Genomic DNA, 17,138 nt, shown 5'->3' with positions numbered 1-17,138 from the left:
CTTAAATATTTGTTTTTCTGCTGTCTCATATTAGGTGACTCTATTGACATGAGACAGAGATTTTGGATTTCACTTTAATAAGCCTGCTTGGATTTAGAGAAGGAGAGATCCACACTCTAGATCCAAAGCCAGCTTTCATCTTTAATAGGACTGAGACTACAAAAAAAACCATTTGCATTATACATCTATAGAGAACAGCAAAAACAAATGTTTAGGAAGATCTATGAAATTTTATTCTGTTGGAAATGTGACACACCAATAGGCCAGTTTACTCTTTTTCTTTGAGCCTTTTTTCTGTATGATTTGCCCTTTTTCTTCTGATGTCTCATTTGTCCAGTGGTCTTCAGATTTAAATTTTGTATTCAGTTTATATATTAAAAAACCAATTCTAGCCGGGCGGTGGTGGCGCACGCCTTTAATCCCAGCACTTGGGAGGCAGAGGCAGGAGGATCTCTGTGAGTTCGAGGCCAGCCTGGTCTACAAAGGGAGTTCCAGGACAGGCTCCAAAGCTACAGAGAAACCCTGTCTCGAAAAACCAAAAAAAAAAAACAATTCTAAGATAATATCTTTCCTTTGCATTAAAATCCCTGTAGGGGAATGTTTGGAGGATAATATGACCAGAATGCAGTTAAGATTTGGATCTACATGATCCACCTGTGACTTCTGTAATTTCTCTTCAATCAAAGGCAATTCTCTCTGAGCTTCAGTTGATAATTCCCTGGGACTATTTAAGATAGTTCTTGCCACCATCTAAGGTTTTGTTTTAATTAATCAGGTCATCAGGACCTATACCAATAGTGTGCTATAGATGAGAAATGTCTTCTAGCAATCTTTGGACATCATTAAGTGTCTGCAACCGATCACTCTTAATTTGCACCTTTTAGGGTCTAATTTGTTGTAAACCTATTTTATAACCTAAATAATCAAAAGAATCTCCTCTTTGTATTTTTTCAGGATCAATTTGTAATCCCCAACAGTGCAAAATTTTCTTTACTTCTTCAGACATTCTTTCTAAAGTATCTCCTTTTGAATCAGATAGCAAAATGTCATCCATATAATGGTAAACTATAGATTCAGGAAATTGCTTACCAATGACTGACTTACAAAATATTGTCATAGGCTGGGGCTATTTAATATCACCCATGGGAGAATCTTCCATTGACATCTTTTAACTGGCTGAGAATTATTATAAGTAGGCAATGTAAAGGCAAATTTTTCTCTGTCCTTTTCTTGTAAAGGTATAGTGAAGAAACAACCTTTTAAATCAATATCTATAAGAGGCCATCCTTTAGGTAATAGAGAAGACAATGGAATTCCAGACTGTAAAGAACCTATTAGGTGAATCACCTTAATTAACAGCTCTTAGATCTGTCACCATTCTCCATTTTCCACATATCTTTTTAACAACAAATACAGGACAATTCCAAGGACTGGTTGGTTCTTTAATATGCTGAGCATCTGGTTGCTCCTGTACCAGCTGTTTTAAAGCCTGCAATTTCTCTATTGTAAAAGGCCATTGCTTACCCATACAGGTTTGTCTGTCAACCATTTTAAAGGTAGGACTCTTGGTGCCTTTGAAATATCAGCAGCTGTTGTGACCTGTTATGTACAACCTGAATGGTCAATGACTGTTCTTGTAACATTTTTCCCAGGAACATAGACATTAATTTATGGTTTGTTTCTAAGATTTGTGGAATGTTAATCTGAGTATTCCATTATTGTAACAAATCATGTCCCCACAAATTTATTGCTATGTTAGCCACATATGGTTTTAATATTGTTCTTTGTCCTTCTGACCCTATACATTTGACCCATATCATGTTCTGCTTTACCCGAGATAAAGTTATGATCCCTAAAAACTGAACATTTACATCCTGAAGAGGCCAGTCTGAATGCCAAGATTCTGATGAAATTATTACATCTTTATCTGTGTCTTCCAGACCTTCAGTGACAATGCCATTTATTTGTATTTTTAATTTTGGTCTCTCTTCCTTCATATAAGTTTGTCAAAATACTTTATGGTTTCTCCTCAATTTTTTGTTCTTTCTTCTATACCTGCTATATTATCCAGAGCAGTATGATTTCTTATAATATGCATTAGGTTCATTATTTGCTCTGGGAAGAAGTTTCCTCTATGATGGTAGGGAACAACTGAACCAGATTTGGCATAGGAGCCTGCGAGAGGCCCCTCAAGGAGTTTCCTGATGGCAAAGGATTACCTTGACTATTCCTTCTTGACGCATATTCATTCGTCTGATGCCTGCCTTTTCTACACCTCTGCATAATCCAGAAGGGAGGGGCATTCTGGATGGATTATTCTTAGAAAAATAATTATTTCTAGGAATGCATTTTGTACAGTTCATTTTAAGGTGACCTTGTTTGCCACAACTATAGCATTTGACATTTTGAGTTTTCCTCAAACCTCTGGAAATCACCTTTCCTATCCATGCACCATCATGGTCATGACATTCAATATTAACTGTATCTAGACTTCATTTATCCAAAAGTGCAGACCTTGCCTTTAATGGCCTAATTATCCTTTTGTATAGAGCATTGGCATTTTCAAAAGCCATAGATTCAATTATTATTTGTCTAGCTTCTGAATTTGGTTTCATTCTATTTAGTGCTGAAGTCAATCTTTTTAAGAAATCCCTAAAGGCTTCCTTGGGCCCTGTATAACTTTAGTAAATGACTCAATTTTCTTTCCTATTTCTCCAATTCTGTCCCAAGCATTCAAAGCTGCTGGGTGGTATAAATCCAGGGTGTGGTCATCATATACAGCTTGCCTTTCAAAAGTAGCATCGTCTCCTTCTCCAACAATTTGATCTTAGGAGAATTCCCTACCTCTGGCTTTACTGCGTTGTTCAATAATCTTAGCTTCTTCTCTGAACCTGATACTCCATTGTAATTGTGGACCAGGCTCTCAAACACCTGTAACTAAGTCTATCCAGTCTTTAGGGTAATTCTATTATGAACTGACCACAAGTTTAACATTGGCTTCACAAAAGGTGAACACATGCCATATGAGACTATTGCTTCCTTAAATCTCCTTAAATCTAACAATATCACAGGAGTCCAGTTAACTGTAACAGAGCCTCTGCCATCTGGCAATTCCTGTAAGGTTACTGGATATATCAAAGTTGGTTGTCTGAAAACCTTAGGCTTTTCCTCTGTATTCTTATAATGCAAAGCTGAAGTTGGTTCCTCTGTCTGGATTTGAATACGTCTTTGATCTGTTTCATTAGGTTTTTCTCAGGCCTGTATCTTAGCATTCAGATTAACAATTTTTTAGTGATAAGACAAAAATTATAAAGCTGATAATGTTTATAATTGACGTTACATAAATCTCATCTAAAATAGATATTCTCTCATTTAATCATTTCATTTTAAAACTGTCCAGCATAGCCAGGCGGTGGTGGCTCATGCCTTTAATCCCAGCACTCGGGAGGCAGAGGTAGGTGGATCTCTGTGAGTTCGAGACCAGCCTGGTCTACAAGAGCTAGTTCCAGGACAGGCTCCAAAGCTACAGAGAAACCCTGTCTCAAAAAACAAACAAACAAACAAACAAAAAGAATTCCCAATTGTCTTACCAGATCTACCCACGATATGGAAGAAGATGTGAGGGTTATTGCTGATACGTAGAACAGTGAAAGCCTGACTGGATTTCAAGGCAGCTGCTAAGTTTGGCAGCAGCACGAGAGGGGGGTTCAGGGAAAGCCTGCAACCCACAGTGAAGAGAGAGGGGGCTAAGGGGAAGAGAGAGAGAGAGATGCGGATAGGGGAGAAAGGGAGAGAAAGAAGGGGAGGGAAAGAGAGAGAGAGAGAGAGCAGTGCCCACAGGCTGAAAGAAACACAGTTGATTGTTCTGAAAAAGTGTGTGTGGCTGGGGCTGTCTGAATACAGAACCAGCCGATTTGGGGCAGGTGAGTCCTGTGGTGTTTGGAGCCCAGGTGCTTCTGGAGTTTGGGGTGCAGCTGGAGACTGTCACAGAGGAAAATCTCCAACTTGCTCAGAGGCTTGGGGAAAAAAAGAAAAGAAAGCCTAGCCATGTGGGACTGGAGCCCCACATGCAGCTCCAGCCTGTGACGGTGGCTAAAAAATCACAGGCAGACAGCTTTTTCATGAATTTATACCTTAAATTTTGGGCGCCAAATGTAGCATGAATAATAAAAATCCAAATACAGATATTGCGGTTCAACCTGAAGATCAGAAAAGCAAAGTAGCCAACCACTAGAGGAGAGCTCTTACCTCTATGAAATCTTCAGACTGAATGAGAACGAGTTTCTGTCTCATCCCACCTTATATTCCTCTCTAGTGCTGGGATTAAAGGTGTGTGTCACCACCGCCGGGCTTCTATGACTAACTAATGTGTGCCACCACTGCCTGTCCTGTATGACTGACTAGTGCGGCTGTTTTGTGTTCTGGTCTTCAGGCAAGCTTTATTTATTAAAAGACAAATAAAATATCACTACAGCCTTTGCATCAGCTCCTGCCTCCAGGTTCTTGCCCTGTATGAGTTTCTACCCTCTCTGCTTTTGATGATGAACTGTTCTATGGAAATGTGAGTGAAATAAACCCTCTCCTCCCCAAGCTGCTTCTGGTCATGGTGTTTCATCATAGCAGTAGTAACGTTAATTAAGACAATACTGAGACATTTTTAAAAAAATTTTTATGTTTAGGTGCCCCAAATACTGCTGAATTAAGGATTTGTCGTGTAAACAAGAACTGTGGAAGTGTCAGGGGAGGAGACGAAATATTTCTACTTTGTGACAAAGTTCAGAAAGGTATTTGCTAATTTTGTTTCTTTGAATTAGTAATATATTTTTAATTAATATATGTATTTTACCTTGTTCCCCCATTGTTACTAATCTTTGGCATCTTATTCACTAGATGACATAGAAGTTCGTTTTGTGTTGAATGACTGGGAAGCTAAAGGGATTTTTTCACAAGCTGATGTACACCGCCAAGTAGCTATTGTTTTCAAGACTCCTCCATATTGCAAAGCCATATTGGAGCCTGTGACTGTGAAGATGCAGCTGCGGAGACCTTCCGACCAGGAAGTTAGTGAATCTATGGATTTCAGATACCTGCCAGATGAAAAAGGTATGAGGGTAATCATGTACATACACACACACACACACACACACACACACACACACATTGGAAACAGAGTCTCATGTACTCCATGATGTCTATGAACTTGCTGTGTAGCTAAGGCCGAATGATCCTCCTGCCTGCACCTCCTGAATGTTGGAATTGCAGACATGGGACACTGTGCTCCCCACTCCACCTTGGTAAATGTGGTGCTAGGGGTAGAACTCAGCGTTTTATGCACACTAACAAGTGCTGAACCAGCCCAGTTGCATTCTCAGCTAAGAACAGATCATCTTCTTAAGCTGATCATGCTGGTAATATTGTAAAATAAACACGTGAGTGCAGTTTGTTTGTTTGTTTCGTTTTTCAAGACAGGGTTTCTCTGTGTAGCAGTCCTGGCTGTCCTGGAACTCACTCTGTAGACCAGGCTGGCCTCGAACTCACTGAGATCTGCCTGCCTCTGCCTCCCATGTGTAGGGATTAAAGGCGTGTGCCGTCACCACCTGGCTTTTGAATGCAGTTTTATATCTTTGTATTTTTTTCTTTTCCTGAATGTTTTCAGGATTGTGTCTTTGTCTTTGGTTTTTTTTCTTGCTTTTTACATTTCTTAGGAGGGTTTCAATAATTTGAGAGTTCTTGAACTGTTGGATCATATTTTCTCTCAATGTTTATTTTTGGATTCACTTTTTGTACTTACTGTGCCCTTTTATATTTGGAAAGTTTTTTAATGGTATCTATTTTGGTTTATGTATTCCCAGACCTTCTTTCATTAGTTCATGTTGACTTATATGTTTTTAGGGTGAAAAATGAGTAGTTTAAGCTGCTTAAAAGAAAAGTGTCCCTGACAGCTGATATAGGATCTATTGTACAGTATGTATTGTATGTCTTTACAGGTCTACATGACTCACATGCACTCAAAGCACACTGCCATGTGCTCTCAGTGCGCCTACTTAATGGTGAAGGGGATAGAACCCATGATGATTTACTGCTTTTTTCTGCTTTCTTTTTTAATCAGATGCATATGGCAATAAATCAAAGAAACAAAAAACAACTCTACTTTTTCAGAAACTGATGCAAGATTGTGGTAAGAATATCTTTGATTGATTTATATTTAAACTAATTTCTTTGCTTTACTGGTTTTTAAATTTTTTTAATTATAAACTTTTTTCAAGTTACATTTAATAATAGAAAATTTTTATCATAGCAGCTAACTTTCCTGAGAGAATAAGAACTGTCCCCTCAGGGTCAATTGGAGATGGAAGATTCATCAAAAAAGGTATTTTATCCCTATTAAATGTTGTTATTCCACATTTTAGGAATAAATGCATTTTAAATATTTTTATTTTCTACAGATTTTCTCATGCTTTCAATATTGCATTGAGCTGCTCTGTGCCTCTGGAGGTTGTGTTGGAAACTGATTCTATTTTGGGGATTTTATTGTGCAAACAATTACATTTTGTTGATACGCTGGTATCTTAGTCCCTGTTGTACTGCTGGGAAGAGACACCATGACCACGGCAGCTCTTACAAAGGAAAACATTTCACTGGGGCTGGCTTACAATTTCAGAGCTTTAGTTCAGTCTCTTCATGACGGCATGCAAGCAGACATGGTGCTGGAGAAGGAGCTGAGAGTTCCTTATCCATATCCACAGGCAGCAGAAGCCCCAGTGTGTCATACTGGGCATAGCTTGAGCATATGAGACTTCAAAGCCCACCTCCACAGTGACACACTTCCTCCAACAAGGCCACACCTCCTAATAGTGCCTCTCCCTGTGGGCCAAGTATTCAAACATGAGTCTATAGGGCTCATTCGTATTCAAACCACCACAGCTGGTAAAATTGCTAATTGCACTGTGTCCTGGGAGAAATGATGTGGATATGGCGCTAAGCTCCTTTGGTTGCAGTGTCTCTCACTGCCTTTTTAAGCGGTGCTGCAGCAGACCTCAGGCATGCGAGCACTTGCTGGCAGGCCCAGTCCACTCCAGACCTAGACTCCCTTTTTCCTTCTGCAGCAACAGATTCGAGTAATTCCAACAGAGGTTGCTCACCCAACATACCTTAAAACCATCTGGCCTTTGATGGAAGATATTTTATGAGCCCCTGACAAATTTTCCATCTTCTTTCCTTAAATTGGTACTTTTTCCTGGTTTATATAATACTTTTGTAATATGTCAATAAATACAGTTTTTATGATAGGGAATTTTGTAGTACTATAGGGTCATATCTTAGTAAGTCTTAAAAACTGTATTTTTTAGTTTTTCCCAATGGATGTCTTCTCCATCTCTCCATTTTCTCCTAAAAGTAGAGACTATATCCAATATTTATCTGCCATGTTTTAAAGATGTACCTATATGGCTCAAAAAGTTGGATTTTTATATTTAACTTGAAGAAAATTACATATACCAACATTTTTAAAAATAATTTTTCATCTATTTATAAAGCAATTACACGTTACTAAATTTAGTTTTGAAATCATGTAGTAATTTTTGCGCTTTTTTTTATTTGAAATGTATCAGTTCCCTGAAAAAAATTTAGTGGGTTTTTATAATTTCAATTAAAAAATAATGCTTTAGGTTAATTAGTTCACCTTAATTTATAAAATACATTTTCTTCTACAGAACCAAACTTGTTTTCTCATGGTACCGTTTTACCAGAAATGCCCAGGTCTTCAGGAGTGTCAAGTCAAGCCGAACCCTACTATTCTTCATCTGTGCCCATCTCAAGTGGACTGACACATCACCCACCAGCCATGGCCTCAGTGGTCTCTCCACCTACAAGCTGGTCACCAGTGACCCACCCCACCTCACGCTCAGTCAGTACAAATACATTGAGTAGCTTCTCAGCAGCAACAGTGCCCTCTAACTCGCCAGGCGCCCTTGGGTTCCTAGAAGTGCCTGGTATCGAGTTAAGTGCTCCTAATGCTTGCCTCTATACCGATGGCCTAGCTAGAATGGAAACGCCATCCATGTCACCGGCCGACTTATATAGCATTTCTGATGTCAACATGCTGGCTAATAACCCTGTGAATGTGATGACAACCAGCAATGATAACGTGGGGGACACTGATAATCCAAGACTTGTGAGCATCAATCTTGAAAACCCTTCATGTAACTCAAGGTTAGACCAAAGAGACCCGAGACAACTACACCAGATGCCTTCTGCCAGTATCTCAGCAGGCACCAGATCTAATTCTGTCTTTGTTTCACAGCCAGATGCATTCAATAGGTCAAACTTCAATTGTGTCGAAAACAGCCTGATAAATGAGCCTGGACCGTCAAATGATGCAAATAGTCACAATTTTGCTCAGAACAGTCAATATTCAAGTATTGACACTCTGCAGAGTGAGCAGTTGAGTGATTCTTTTGCATATACTTTTTTTTAAATATGTTTCAGGACTTAAATCTAGGGAGCTATAAAGTTTTAGGTATATAGACTATAAAGAGAAGGTTCAGAAGTAGAAACTGTAGAGGGCTCTATGATTTTACTTTGAAAGCTGCCGTATGAGTTTACTTTGAAAGATGCTGAAATTGGATTGCTTGGTGTGACTTGTTCTTTCATATGTCCTCAAGACAAGCTATATGTCTTTCGTAATGTATTAATGTATTAGTTAAATGAATTGATATTTGCTTTTAAGCAGATTTAAGGTAAAACGTGTAATGGCTATGCCATTGAGAAATAAACTCATTATTATTGTTGAGGCCCATAGACTAAAGTGACCCCTAAGGGGTTTTCTGGGGTTTCTTGGTATTTTTAGGTGTGTGTGTGTGTGTGTGTGTGTGTGTGTGTGTGTGTGTGTGTGTGTGGTGTGTGTGTGACAGAGACGGGGGGGGGATCACTGAAGTGAGATTTCAAGGTATGGAGGATTTTTGTTTTCTATTTTTATATTATTTAGACACATACCACTAAGGCTACTTAGGAAATTAGCTTTGGGCTGGAGAGATGGCTCAGCAGTTAAGAGCACTGACTGTTCTAAAGGTTCTGAGTTCAATCCCAGCAACCACATGGTGGCTGACAACCATTTGTAATGAGATATGGTGCCCTCTTCTGGCCTTCAGGCATACATGCAGACACAGAACATTGTATACATAATAAAATAAGTCTTTAAAAAATAGCTTAATACCAATATTTTCAAGAAACATGCTTTTTTAAGCCTTTTCTTTATTAGAAGATGTCCTCATTCCCTTTAATCTCATAAAGCCCGTCTACTTCTCTATCAGGAATCTAACCAGATGTTCTAGCCCATGTCTGTCATCTTTCTGTTTGACATTACAGTTCAAGGCCTGCCTGGGCTGCATAGTAAGCTCAGTACCAGCCTGGGCAGCTTATGGAAATTTTGTCTCAAAATAAAGATAGAAAAGGCTAAGATGTAACTCAGTGGTAGAGCTTGCTTAATGTTTGCAAGACCCTGTGTTCAACCCCTTGTAAAGGGAAACAGAAAAAAAATTACAAAATAAATTTAAATTTTGGTTCGATGTATCGAGCCTTGCTTTTGGCTTGCTTTTCCGCACCTCACCAGCTCTGGAAATTGTCATGCTGTGCTTCTAATGCTAAGGCAAAAACCTTGATGTCGTCCTTGATTCTTCATCTCCCAAATCTATCAAGACAGCAGCAAATCCAGGTCTTTCCTCATTGTATATGCGAAGCTGACCACCTCCTTTGAACTCCTGTTTGAGATGGGGTTTCATAAAGCTCAAGCTGGCCTCAAACCTGCCACGTAGCCAAAGATGACCTTAACCTTCGAATCCTTCTGCTTCTACCTCCGGAGTGCTGGTATTACAGGTGTGCACAGTCACACCAAGTGTATGTGGTTCTGGACATCAGTGACAGATTTAATTTAATTGGGCTTTGCCGGGGAAGCATTTGACCATATTGATCTGCATGCCCAGGTCAGATGATTGTAGCAATTCGGTAGTAGTTGGCACTGATAACACAGCTGTTAGAAAGCTCAGCAGATGTTACCCCACATTGACTTCTTTCTTAGTTTCTCCTCTAAATGGAACTAAGGTTCATCTGCATCTGTGCTTAGAGTATTTTCAAATGATGTTTTGTTTCCAGGTGCTGTTTTCCTGGTCACAGAACTCATTTTATAACTTAAAAATGCGTTTAGCCACGTTTCCCCTTTCTCCCTAGTTGCACTTGTATTTCTTTCTTTTTTTTTTTTTTAATTTTCGAGACAGGGTTTCTCCATAGCTTTTGGTTCCTGTCCTGGAACTAGCGCTTGTAGACCAGGCTGGCCTCAAACTCACAGAGATCCGCCTGCCCCTGCCTCCCTGGTGCTGGGATTAAAGGCGCGCGCCATCACCGCCCGGCTTGTATTTCACCTGGTTTGGAGGACATGGGCCTTCCTTCTCAAACTCCACCTGTACACCACATCTCTTCCCCTGTTGCCAGTATCCTCATATCACCACTTAGTTCTTGCTTTCTCCGTATAAACAGAATGAATATCTCTTGAGCTCAGAAAGAGAAGCTAAAAACATCTTGTGTCATTTTCTTTTTAAGCTTTTTTAATCAAAACATTAGGGTAAGGTTGGCGTGCTTCAGGATCCCTGTGACTTTCAGTCTTCAATAGACCTCACAGTGATTCGCGCCTGTAGCCTCAGCACGTGGAAGGCTGAGGCGGGAGGTGTGCTTGAGGGTAGGACTTGACAATCAGCCTGTGCGACATGGGAGACATCAATCAGTTGTCAGTCAAAGAATTGGAAAATACTGTTGGCCATGGATTCAAAAATCTCAGCTAAATAGTGAAATCTGTTGCTGTTTTGATCTTGAAATTACTGTCCACCTGCCTCTCCCGAGTGCTGGGGTTGTAGGCGTATGCCACCACACTGCATCTGGTTTAAAATATTTAGATTTCTGAGGGGAAGGGAGGGGAGCATCATACTGGAATCAAACCCCGAGTCATATAACTGCTGGGCAAGTGCTCTCCTGCTGAGCTGTTTGCATTTGAAACTTATTTTATATGCTTGATAACGAATGAACTTCAAAGCACTTGAGGAAATTATTTTTTTAAAGTTCTCAGATACTATTATCTAAGACCTTAAGCTCTGTATCAAGATGAAATATTTTTTAAATGTCAAGATGTCTTTCATTGTACAAAACATTGTGTTACTTTTGTAATATCTTTGTATACTGTGATTTTTTTTCTTGGCGATGAAATAAACCATTTTCTAAAAATGCTTGCTAAAATTTTGCTATTTGCTCACAAAATCTCAGTTAACTTCCCTTACTGTTTGTCGTCACATTCTTGTTCTAAGGAGCAGTTGTTTGGGTTGTTTAGAAACATTAGGCGTTTTACAGAATGTTCTCAGCAATGCTTTTCTCTGTAACTGCCCTTTGAAATGGTGTCTCAGGAAACAATTGATATCCCTTTTTCAAAGATTTTCTTCTTTTTTTTTGTCTTTTTTTTTTCAGAGACAGTGTTTCGCCATGTAGCTCAGGCTGCCCTAGAACTCACTGTAGACCACGCCTGTCTCAAACTCTTCCTGAGTGCTAGGATTGAAGGAGTATGCCATCACACCCGGCTGCCCCGCCCCAGGGTCGAAGTCTCAGGGCAGTATGGTCAGGATCTTTGAGTTCCCTTCACGGCCATGACGAGAAGAGCAGAGGTTGAGATAAGGAACTTCTGTGTGTTCTTCCTCTCACAGAAAGTTTGTTTATTTATTTATTTATGTATTTATTTATTTATTAAAGATTTCTGCCTCCTCCCCGCCACCGCCTCCCATTTCCCTCCCCCAATCAAATCCCCCTCCCTCGTCAGCCCAAAGAGCAATCAGGGTTCCCTGCCCTGTGGGAAGTCCAAGGACCACCGACCTCCATCCAGGTCTAGTAAGGTGAGCATCCAAACTGCCTAGGCTCCCACAAAGCCAGTACGTGCAGTAGGATCAAAACCCATTGCCATTGTTCTTGACAGTCCTCATTGTCCGCTATGTTCAGCAAGTCTGGTTTTATCCCAGGCTTTTTCAGACCCAGGCCAGCTGTCCTTGGTGAGTTCCCGGTAGAACATCCCCATTGTCTCAGTGTGTGGGTGCACTCCTCCCACAGAAAGTTTCTTAGGTGTACATTTTTATTAGATTTTATTCATCTGTGGGTGAGAGCACAGCTGAGGAATTAACCCTAGAGGACAACTCTCTCCCCGCATCACGTGGGTCCCATGAAGCAAACTCGGGTCACCAGGTTTGGGGGAGGTGCCTTTACCCATGGAGTCATCTCAACTTTATTTCTTTAAAGATGACCTCCAAAATTGTGTCCTTTGACCGCCTGTTTCCCCAGTTCCTCTCAAGTGCATCCCAACCTTCCAACACCCCATTCTGACTTAAGCGATTTTAGATTTCATGTATGGACTACATCATGTAGTATCTGTTTTCTTGGCCTCACAGTTTTATCCCAGGCTTGTCTACATTGTCGCAAATGACAGGGTTTCCCCCATTAAATGGCTGAATCCCATCTCACTGTGTATTTGTACTGTATTTTCTTCATCTGCAGACACTCAGATCGACTTATTAGCTTGGTGATTGTAAATCTGTGGACATGGGAATGTAGATATCAACATACTGATTTTTTCCCCCTTGGGACGTAGATATATAAACCCAATAATGGGATTGCTAGACCACACACTTGCTCTGCTTTTCTGAGGAACTCCCATAACAGCTGAACCAACATACATTCTTACCAACATTGCAGTTTCTCCTTACTCCATGTTCTTACCAGCATTTGTTAGCTTTCTCCATGTGAGTGTGTATGTGTGTGCGTGTGTATGTGCATCCGTTTGCGTGTGTGGTGCATACATGAGTGCTGGTGCCCTAGGAGGCCAGAAGATGGCATTGGATTCCCAGAAGCCAAAGTTATAGGTGGTTGTGAGCCCTCTCACATGGATGCTAGGAACTCTGGTCCTCTGCTAGATGCTGAGCCATCTCTTCAGTCCGACTTCCCTCTTTTTGTAATAGCCATTCTGATAGGCATGAAGTGGGGTCCCATTTTAATTTTTGTCTCCCTGACTGAGTTTTCTTTTTATAGGCTTGTTGACCCTTTGTTTGTTGAGAACATATGTAATGGGTTTTGGTCCATTTTACTAACTACATCCTTTGTGTGTGTGTGTGTGTGTGTGTGTGTGTGTGTGTGTGTGTGTGTGTGTGGTCTTATTACTTGCTAAGTAGATCAGAGGTGCTGGGGTTGAAGGCATGTCACCACACCAGGGCATCCTTTGTCTTCTTCTATTGGATTGTTCTGGATAGCAGCCTACTATCAGATGTCCCATTCTGGGGGTGGTCTTTCCACTTTCTTCTTTCCTTTGCTGTTCCAAGGAAGCCCTTTTCATTAGTAATCCCATTTGTCTAGTTTTGCATTCGTTGGTCGCTCTTTTGGTGGCAATTCAAAAGCACAATTGCCTAGAGCACGGTCAGGTTGCCTTTCCCCTATTTCTCCCCTAGGAGTTTTAGTTTTAGCTCTGAACATTTGAGGTGACCTCTAGGTGATCTTTGTAAATGGTGTGACTTGAGGAACTCATCGCATACATGGGCAGGTAGACCCAGTTCCCAGAGCCTTTTCCTGTTCTTTCCCCATTGTACATTCCTGACACTTCTGTCAGAAAGAAGCTAGACGTAAATGCATGAACTTATTTCCGGGCTGGCATGTGTGGCTATATTTGAGCAAATACCTGCTATTTTGACTACTGCAACTTTTACATTTTGAAATCAAGTATTGCAGTCAGGCTGGCTTCAGATTTCCTGTGTCGCTGAGGATGACCTTGGGTGCTGGAGTTTCAGGCAGACACCACCACGCTATTTTAACGATGTACTGAGCTTGGAACCCAGGGACTCACGCGTGCTAAGCAAGCGTCCTGCTGACTGAGCTACATCCCCAGTCTTTGCTATTATTTTGAAATGTGGCCCTATTGTATATCCCAGGCTGGCCCGGATCTTGCTGTATGTCTCAAACTCATGGTCTTCCCACCCCTGTCAGCAGAGCCCTAGGATTTTCCATTGAGACACCATGCCTTTCTCTCCAATGTTATTCTTTGGGCTTCCGCTCACTTTACCTGCTCTCTCTTGTGGTTCCATATGCAGTTTAGAACAGTTCTGCCAAAAATGTCATGGGAATTCCTCTTTTGTCATACTGACCCATCCTCGAACCCTTGAGGCAATCCCACATGGCCATAGTCATACTCTTTTGAGTATGCTGTTGAGTTTGTCTTGCTAGCATCTTAATTTTTCAGGTATGTTTATAAGAAATAGTGGCCTGAGTTTTCCCTTAGTGATGTCATTGTTGGATTTTGCCATCAGAGCTTGGAAACATTTCTTCTTTGTTTGCTTCAGAAGAGTTGGAGATTGCTATCAGTTCTTTAAATGGTAGCAGTGAAACCATCAGGTCCTAGGATATTTTTTGGGGGGGGGATCTTTTGTTAGTATTATCTCCTTATTCATTATTAGTCTGTTCAGATTTTATTGATAATGGAATTGTAGTGATCTTGGAGGAAGCAATAGGAGGGTAGTTACTCTAAGGGTTTTATGTGCATGTTGTGGTGTGCGTTGAAGCTAACGGGAGTCAGATTTGCCATCATAGCGGAGAATTAAGAATTTTGAAAAGGCCAGGGGGGGGAGGGGTGGTGCACACCTTTAATCCCAGCACTCGGGAGGCAGAGGCAAGCAGATCTCTGTGAATTCAAGACCAGCCTGGTCTACAAGAGCTAGTTCCAGGACAGACAGGCTCCAAAGCTACAGAGAAACTCTGTCTCAAAATACAAAGTAAAACAACAACAACAAAGAAATTTGAAAAGGAGAAATAGAGGGCTGACACTGGAAATGCTGATAATTATAACCATAGCTTTTTGGTATATATAGAAATTTCTAGATGTTACGTGTTCTATGAGAGGGCTTACAAACAGTAATCCACAATAGCAATGAGCACATGTGATCCCCAAACCTTGGTTTCTAAATACCATTTTCTGGGGTTGGGGGGTAGCTCGGTTGCTTCTCTGATCTGCAGGGGACCCCGCTCTCCAGCATCACATAAAGCAGGCATTCTATACACCTATATTCCAGGCTCTTGGTTGCAGGAAATAGTTTAAGATTATTGTTGGCTACATAGTAAGTTCAAGGCCAGTCGGGGCCACATGACATCTTGTCTCAAAAAAAAAAATTAAATACTTTTGGGATGTTGAGAGGGTTCAGTGGACAAAGGCACTCGTGCCAAGCCTGACAATCCAAGTTCAATCCCCTGGACCCACGTGGTAGGCAAGAACGAACTGACCCCGTAAATTATCTCGACCTTCATACGTGTGCAGTAGCATGCATGGACACACACATGTAAGCGCAGGAAGAAGTTTATTCTAGAAAAGTAGCATTTCCCACAAATGGAACCAGATCCTCTTAGAGAAATTGTCGATTTCATGGCTAGTACAGAGGAAATACAAAGATGAGCTCTGTGTCATAGTAAGAACATACTCGAAGAAAGATGGAGATGATGTCAAAAGGACACAGGAACGAGCTTGCGCTCCTACTACTCAGAACGATTCTTAGAAAGAAAAGCAATGTTAGTAACAAATTACCACCTCATCGAATAAAATGGGGATCTGTAAGTGGGGTGTGGTAGTGACAAAAGGCCACTTTGTCTTGGCTCAGTCCCCAATACCCACAAAACAAAACCAAGGCTACGATGATGCGGATAGAAAGTGGAGGAAAGCCCGGCCTGCCCATGGGATGCCATGAGCACACAAGAAGGAAGGACACAATCTGGCAGACAGTACTGGGCTCGGTAGTCGCTGAGTAGGGTGAGTGAAGATCCGGTCTATCACACGGTACTGGCCAGCAGGGGCGAGGGGGAATGTTAGACTGGAGATAGACCATACCTTACCCAAATACCACCTCCCACCCCCCAGTAACTGGAAAACTTGGTAACTGTCTGACACTTGGTAGGATGCGAGAAACCATTTCTTCTGTGGCATTCTCCCACACCTGAGGCTGATAAGGAAGCACCGGGCACACTGGACTGAGGGGTGGACAGCTGACTAACTGGTCTGAAATCTGAAAACCGCGTCATGAATGTCACCATGACCACTGACTACTCGACCCTGAAGCCCGTGACAAACAACAGCAACCCGAGGGAAGCCTTTGGGTTAGATAATGGGAGTCTGTCAGTGCTGACTTCCTGGTATGGTGGGCGTCCTGTGATTTACAAGATGCCTTCCTGGAATCACACACTGATGTATAGAGATGGTGAGGTGCTGCCGGCTCAGCAGCTCGGTGGGAAAGTTCCTTTGTACTTTTCTCAGTACTTTTTAAGTTTGGAATTATTTTGAAGTGAAAAGAATTAAAAGATATGAAAGTCATTTTTTTTCTCATGGTAATAAAGTTATGTCAACTTGGCACAGGCTAGACTATCTGCGTGGAGGGGGACTCGATGGAGGAAGTGTTTCCATAGGCTAGGCCCGTGGGCAAGTCTGTGGTGCAGTTTTGGTGATGGATTGTTGTGGGAGGGCCTCGCCCACCGTGAGCAGCGCTACCCGAGCTCGTGGTCCTGGGTGCTATACGAAAGCAGACCGAGCAAGCCACGAGAAGTGAGCCAGGAAGCGGCGTTTCCCGTGGCTCCTGCTTCAGTTCCTGCCCTGACTTCCCTCGATAACGGAAGTGTAAAGAGAAATACATTCCCTCCCTAAGTTCCAAGGTAAGCGGGTGCCAAGTACAAACCCATTCAGAAAAGCTTCTGCCTGGACGGGGTTATGGCCAGAGTACAATCTAAACACTCTGAGAGGCAGAGGAAGGAGAATCCTGACCTCAGGTCCAGTCCACGCTGCAGCGGGAGACCCTGTCTCCAGGGACCTTCCTCACAAAGCTTACCACACGCAGTCCGTTCTCCTGTGTAGGACCTCCAACCCACACAGAAATAACAGATGAGCTGGCTGATGAAGATGCTGAGACATCACCTTCTCGACAAGATGGCATGACTGGGGCAATCATCAGGGAGGGGGTCACGGGGGCCTGTCCCCACCTGAGGAACTGCTAGCTCTTGACGCATGCTTGAAGGGGTGTGGTCTTAAACGCTGCAGCTGT

At 41.7% G+C, this 17,138-nt stretch overlaps 1 protein-coding gene across 2 annotated transcripts in view; it reads left to right on the top strand.

Annotated features, from left to right (window-relative positions):
* The window catches only part of Rel (REL proto-oncogene, NF-kB subunit), a 37,478-nt gene extending 26,210 nt beyond the window's left edge, over positions 1-11,268 (top strand). Inside the window, exons 6-10 of one of the 2 annotated variants that reach the window (XM_075944514.1) lie at positions 4,680-4,784; positions 4,891-5,103; positions 6,110-6,178; positions 6,299-6,370; positions 7,713-11,268. In XM_075944514.1, coding sequence (XP_075800629.1) covers positions 4,680-4,784; positions 4,891-5,103; positions 6,110-6,178; positions 6,299-6,370; positions 7,713-8,476 — 1,223 coding nt within the window. In that variant the 3' untranslated portion in view covers positions 8,477-11,268. The remainder of the gene's footprint in view (positions 1-4,679; positions 4,785-4,890; positions 5,104-6,109; positions 6,179-6,298; positions 6,371-7,712) is intronic. The other variant, XM_075944515.1, reaches the window with a different exon arrangement.
* Positions 11,269-17,138: the final 5,870 nt, after the last annotated feature.

Source organism: Microtus pennsylvanicus, chromosome 12 (genome assembly GCF_037038515.1).
Source record: "Microtus pennsylvanicus isolate mMicPen1 chromosome 12, mMicPen1.hap1, whole genome shotgun sequence".
Lineage (NCBI taxonomy): Eukaryota > Metazoa > Chordata > Mammalia > Rodentia > Cricetidae > Microtus > Microtus pennsylvanicus.
Note: the sequence above shows the minus strand (reverse complement) of the source record. Positions and strands in the feature narration are given on the sequence as shown.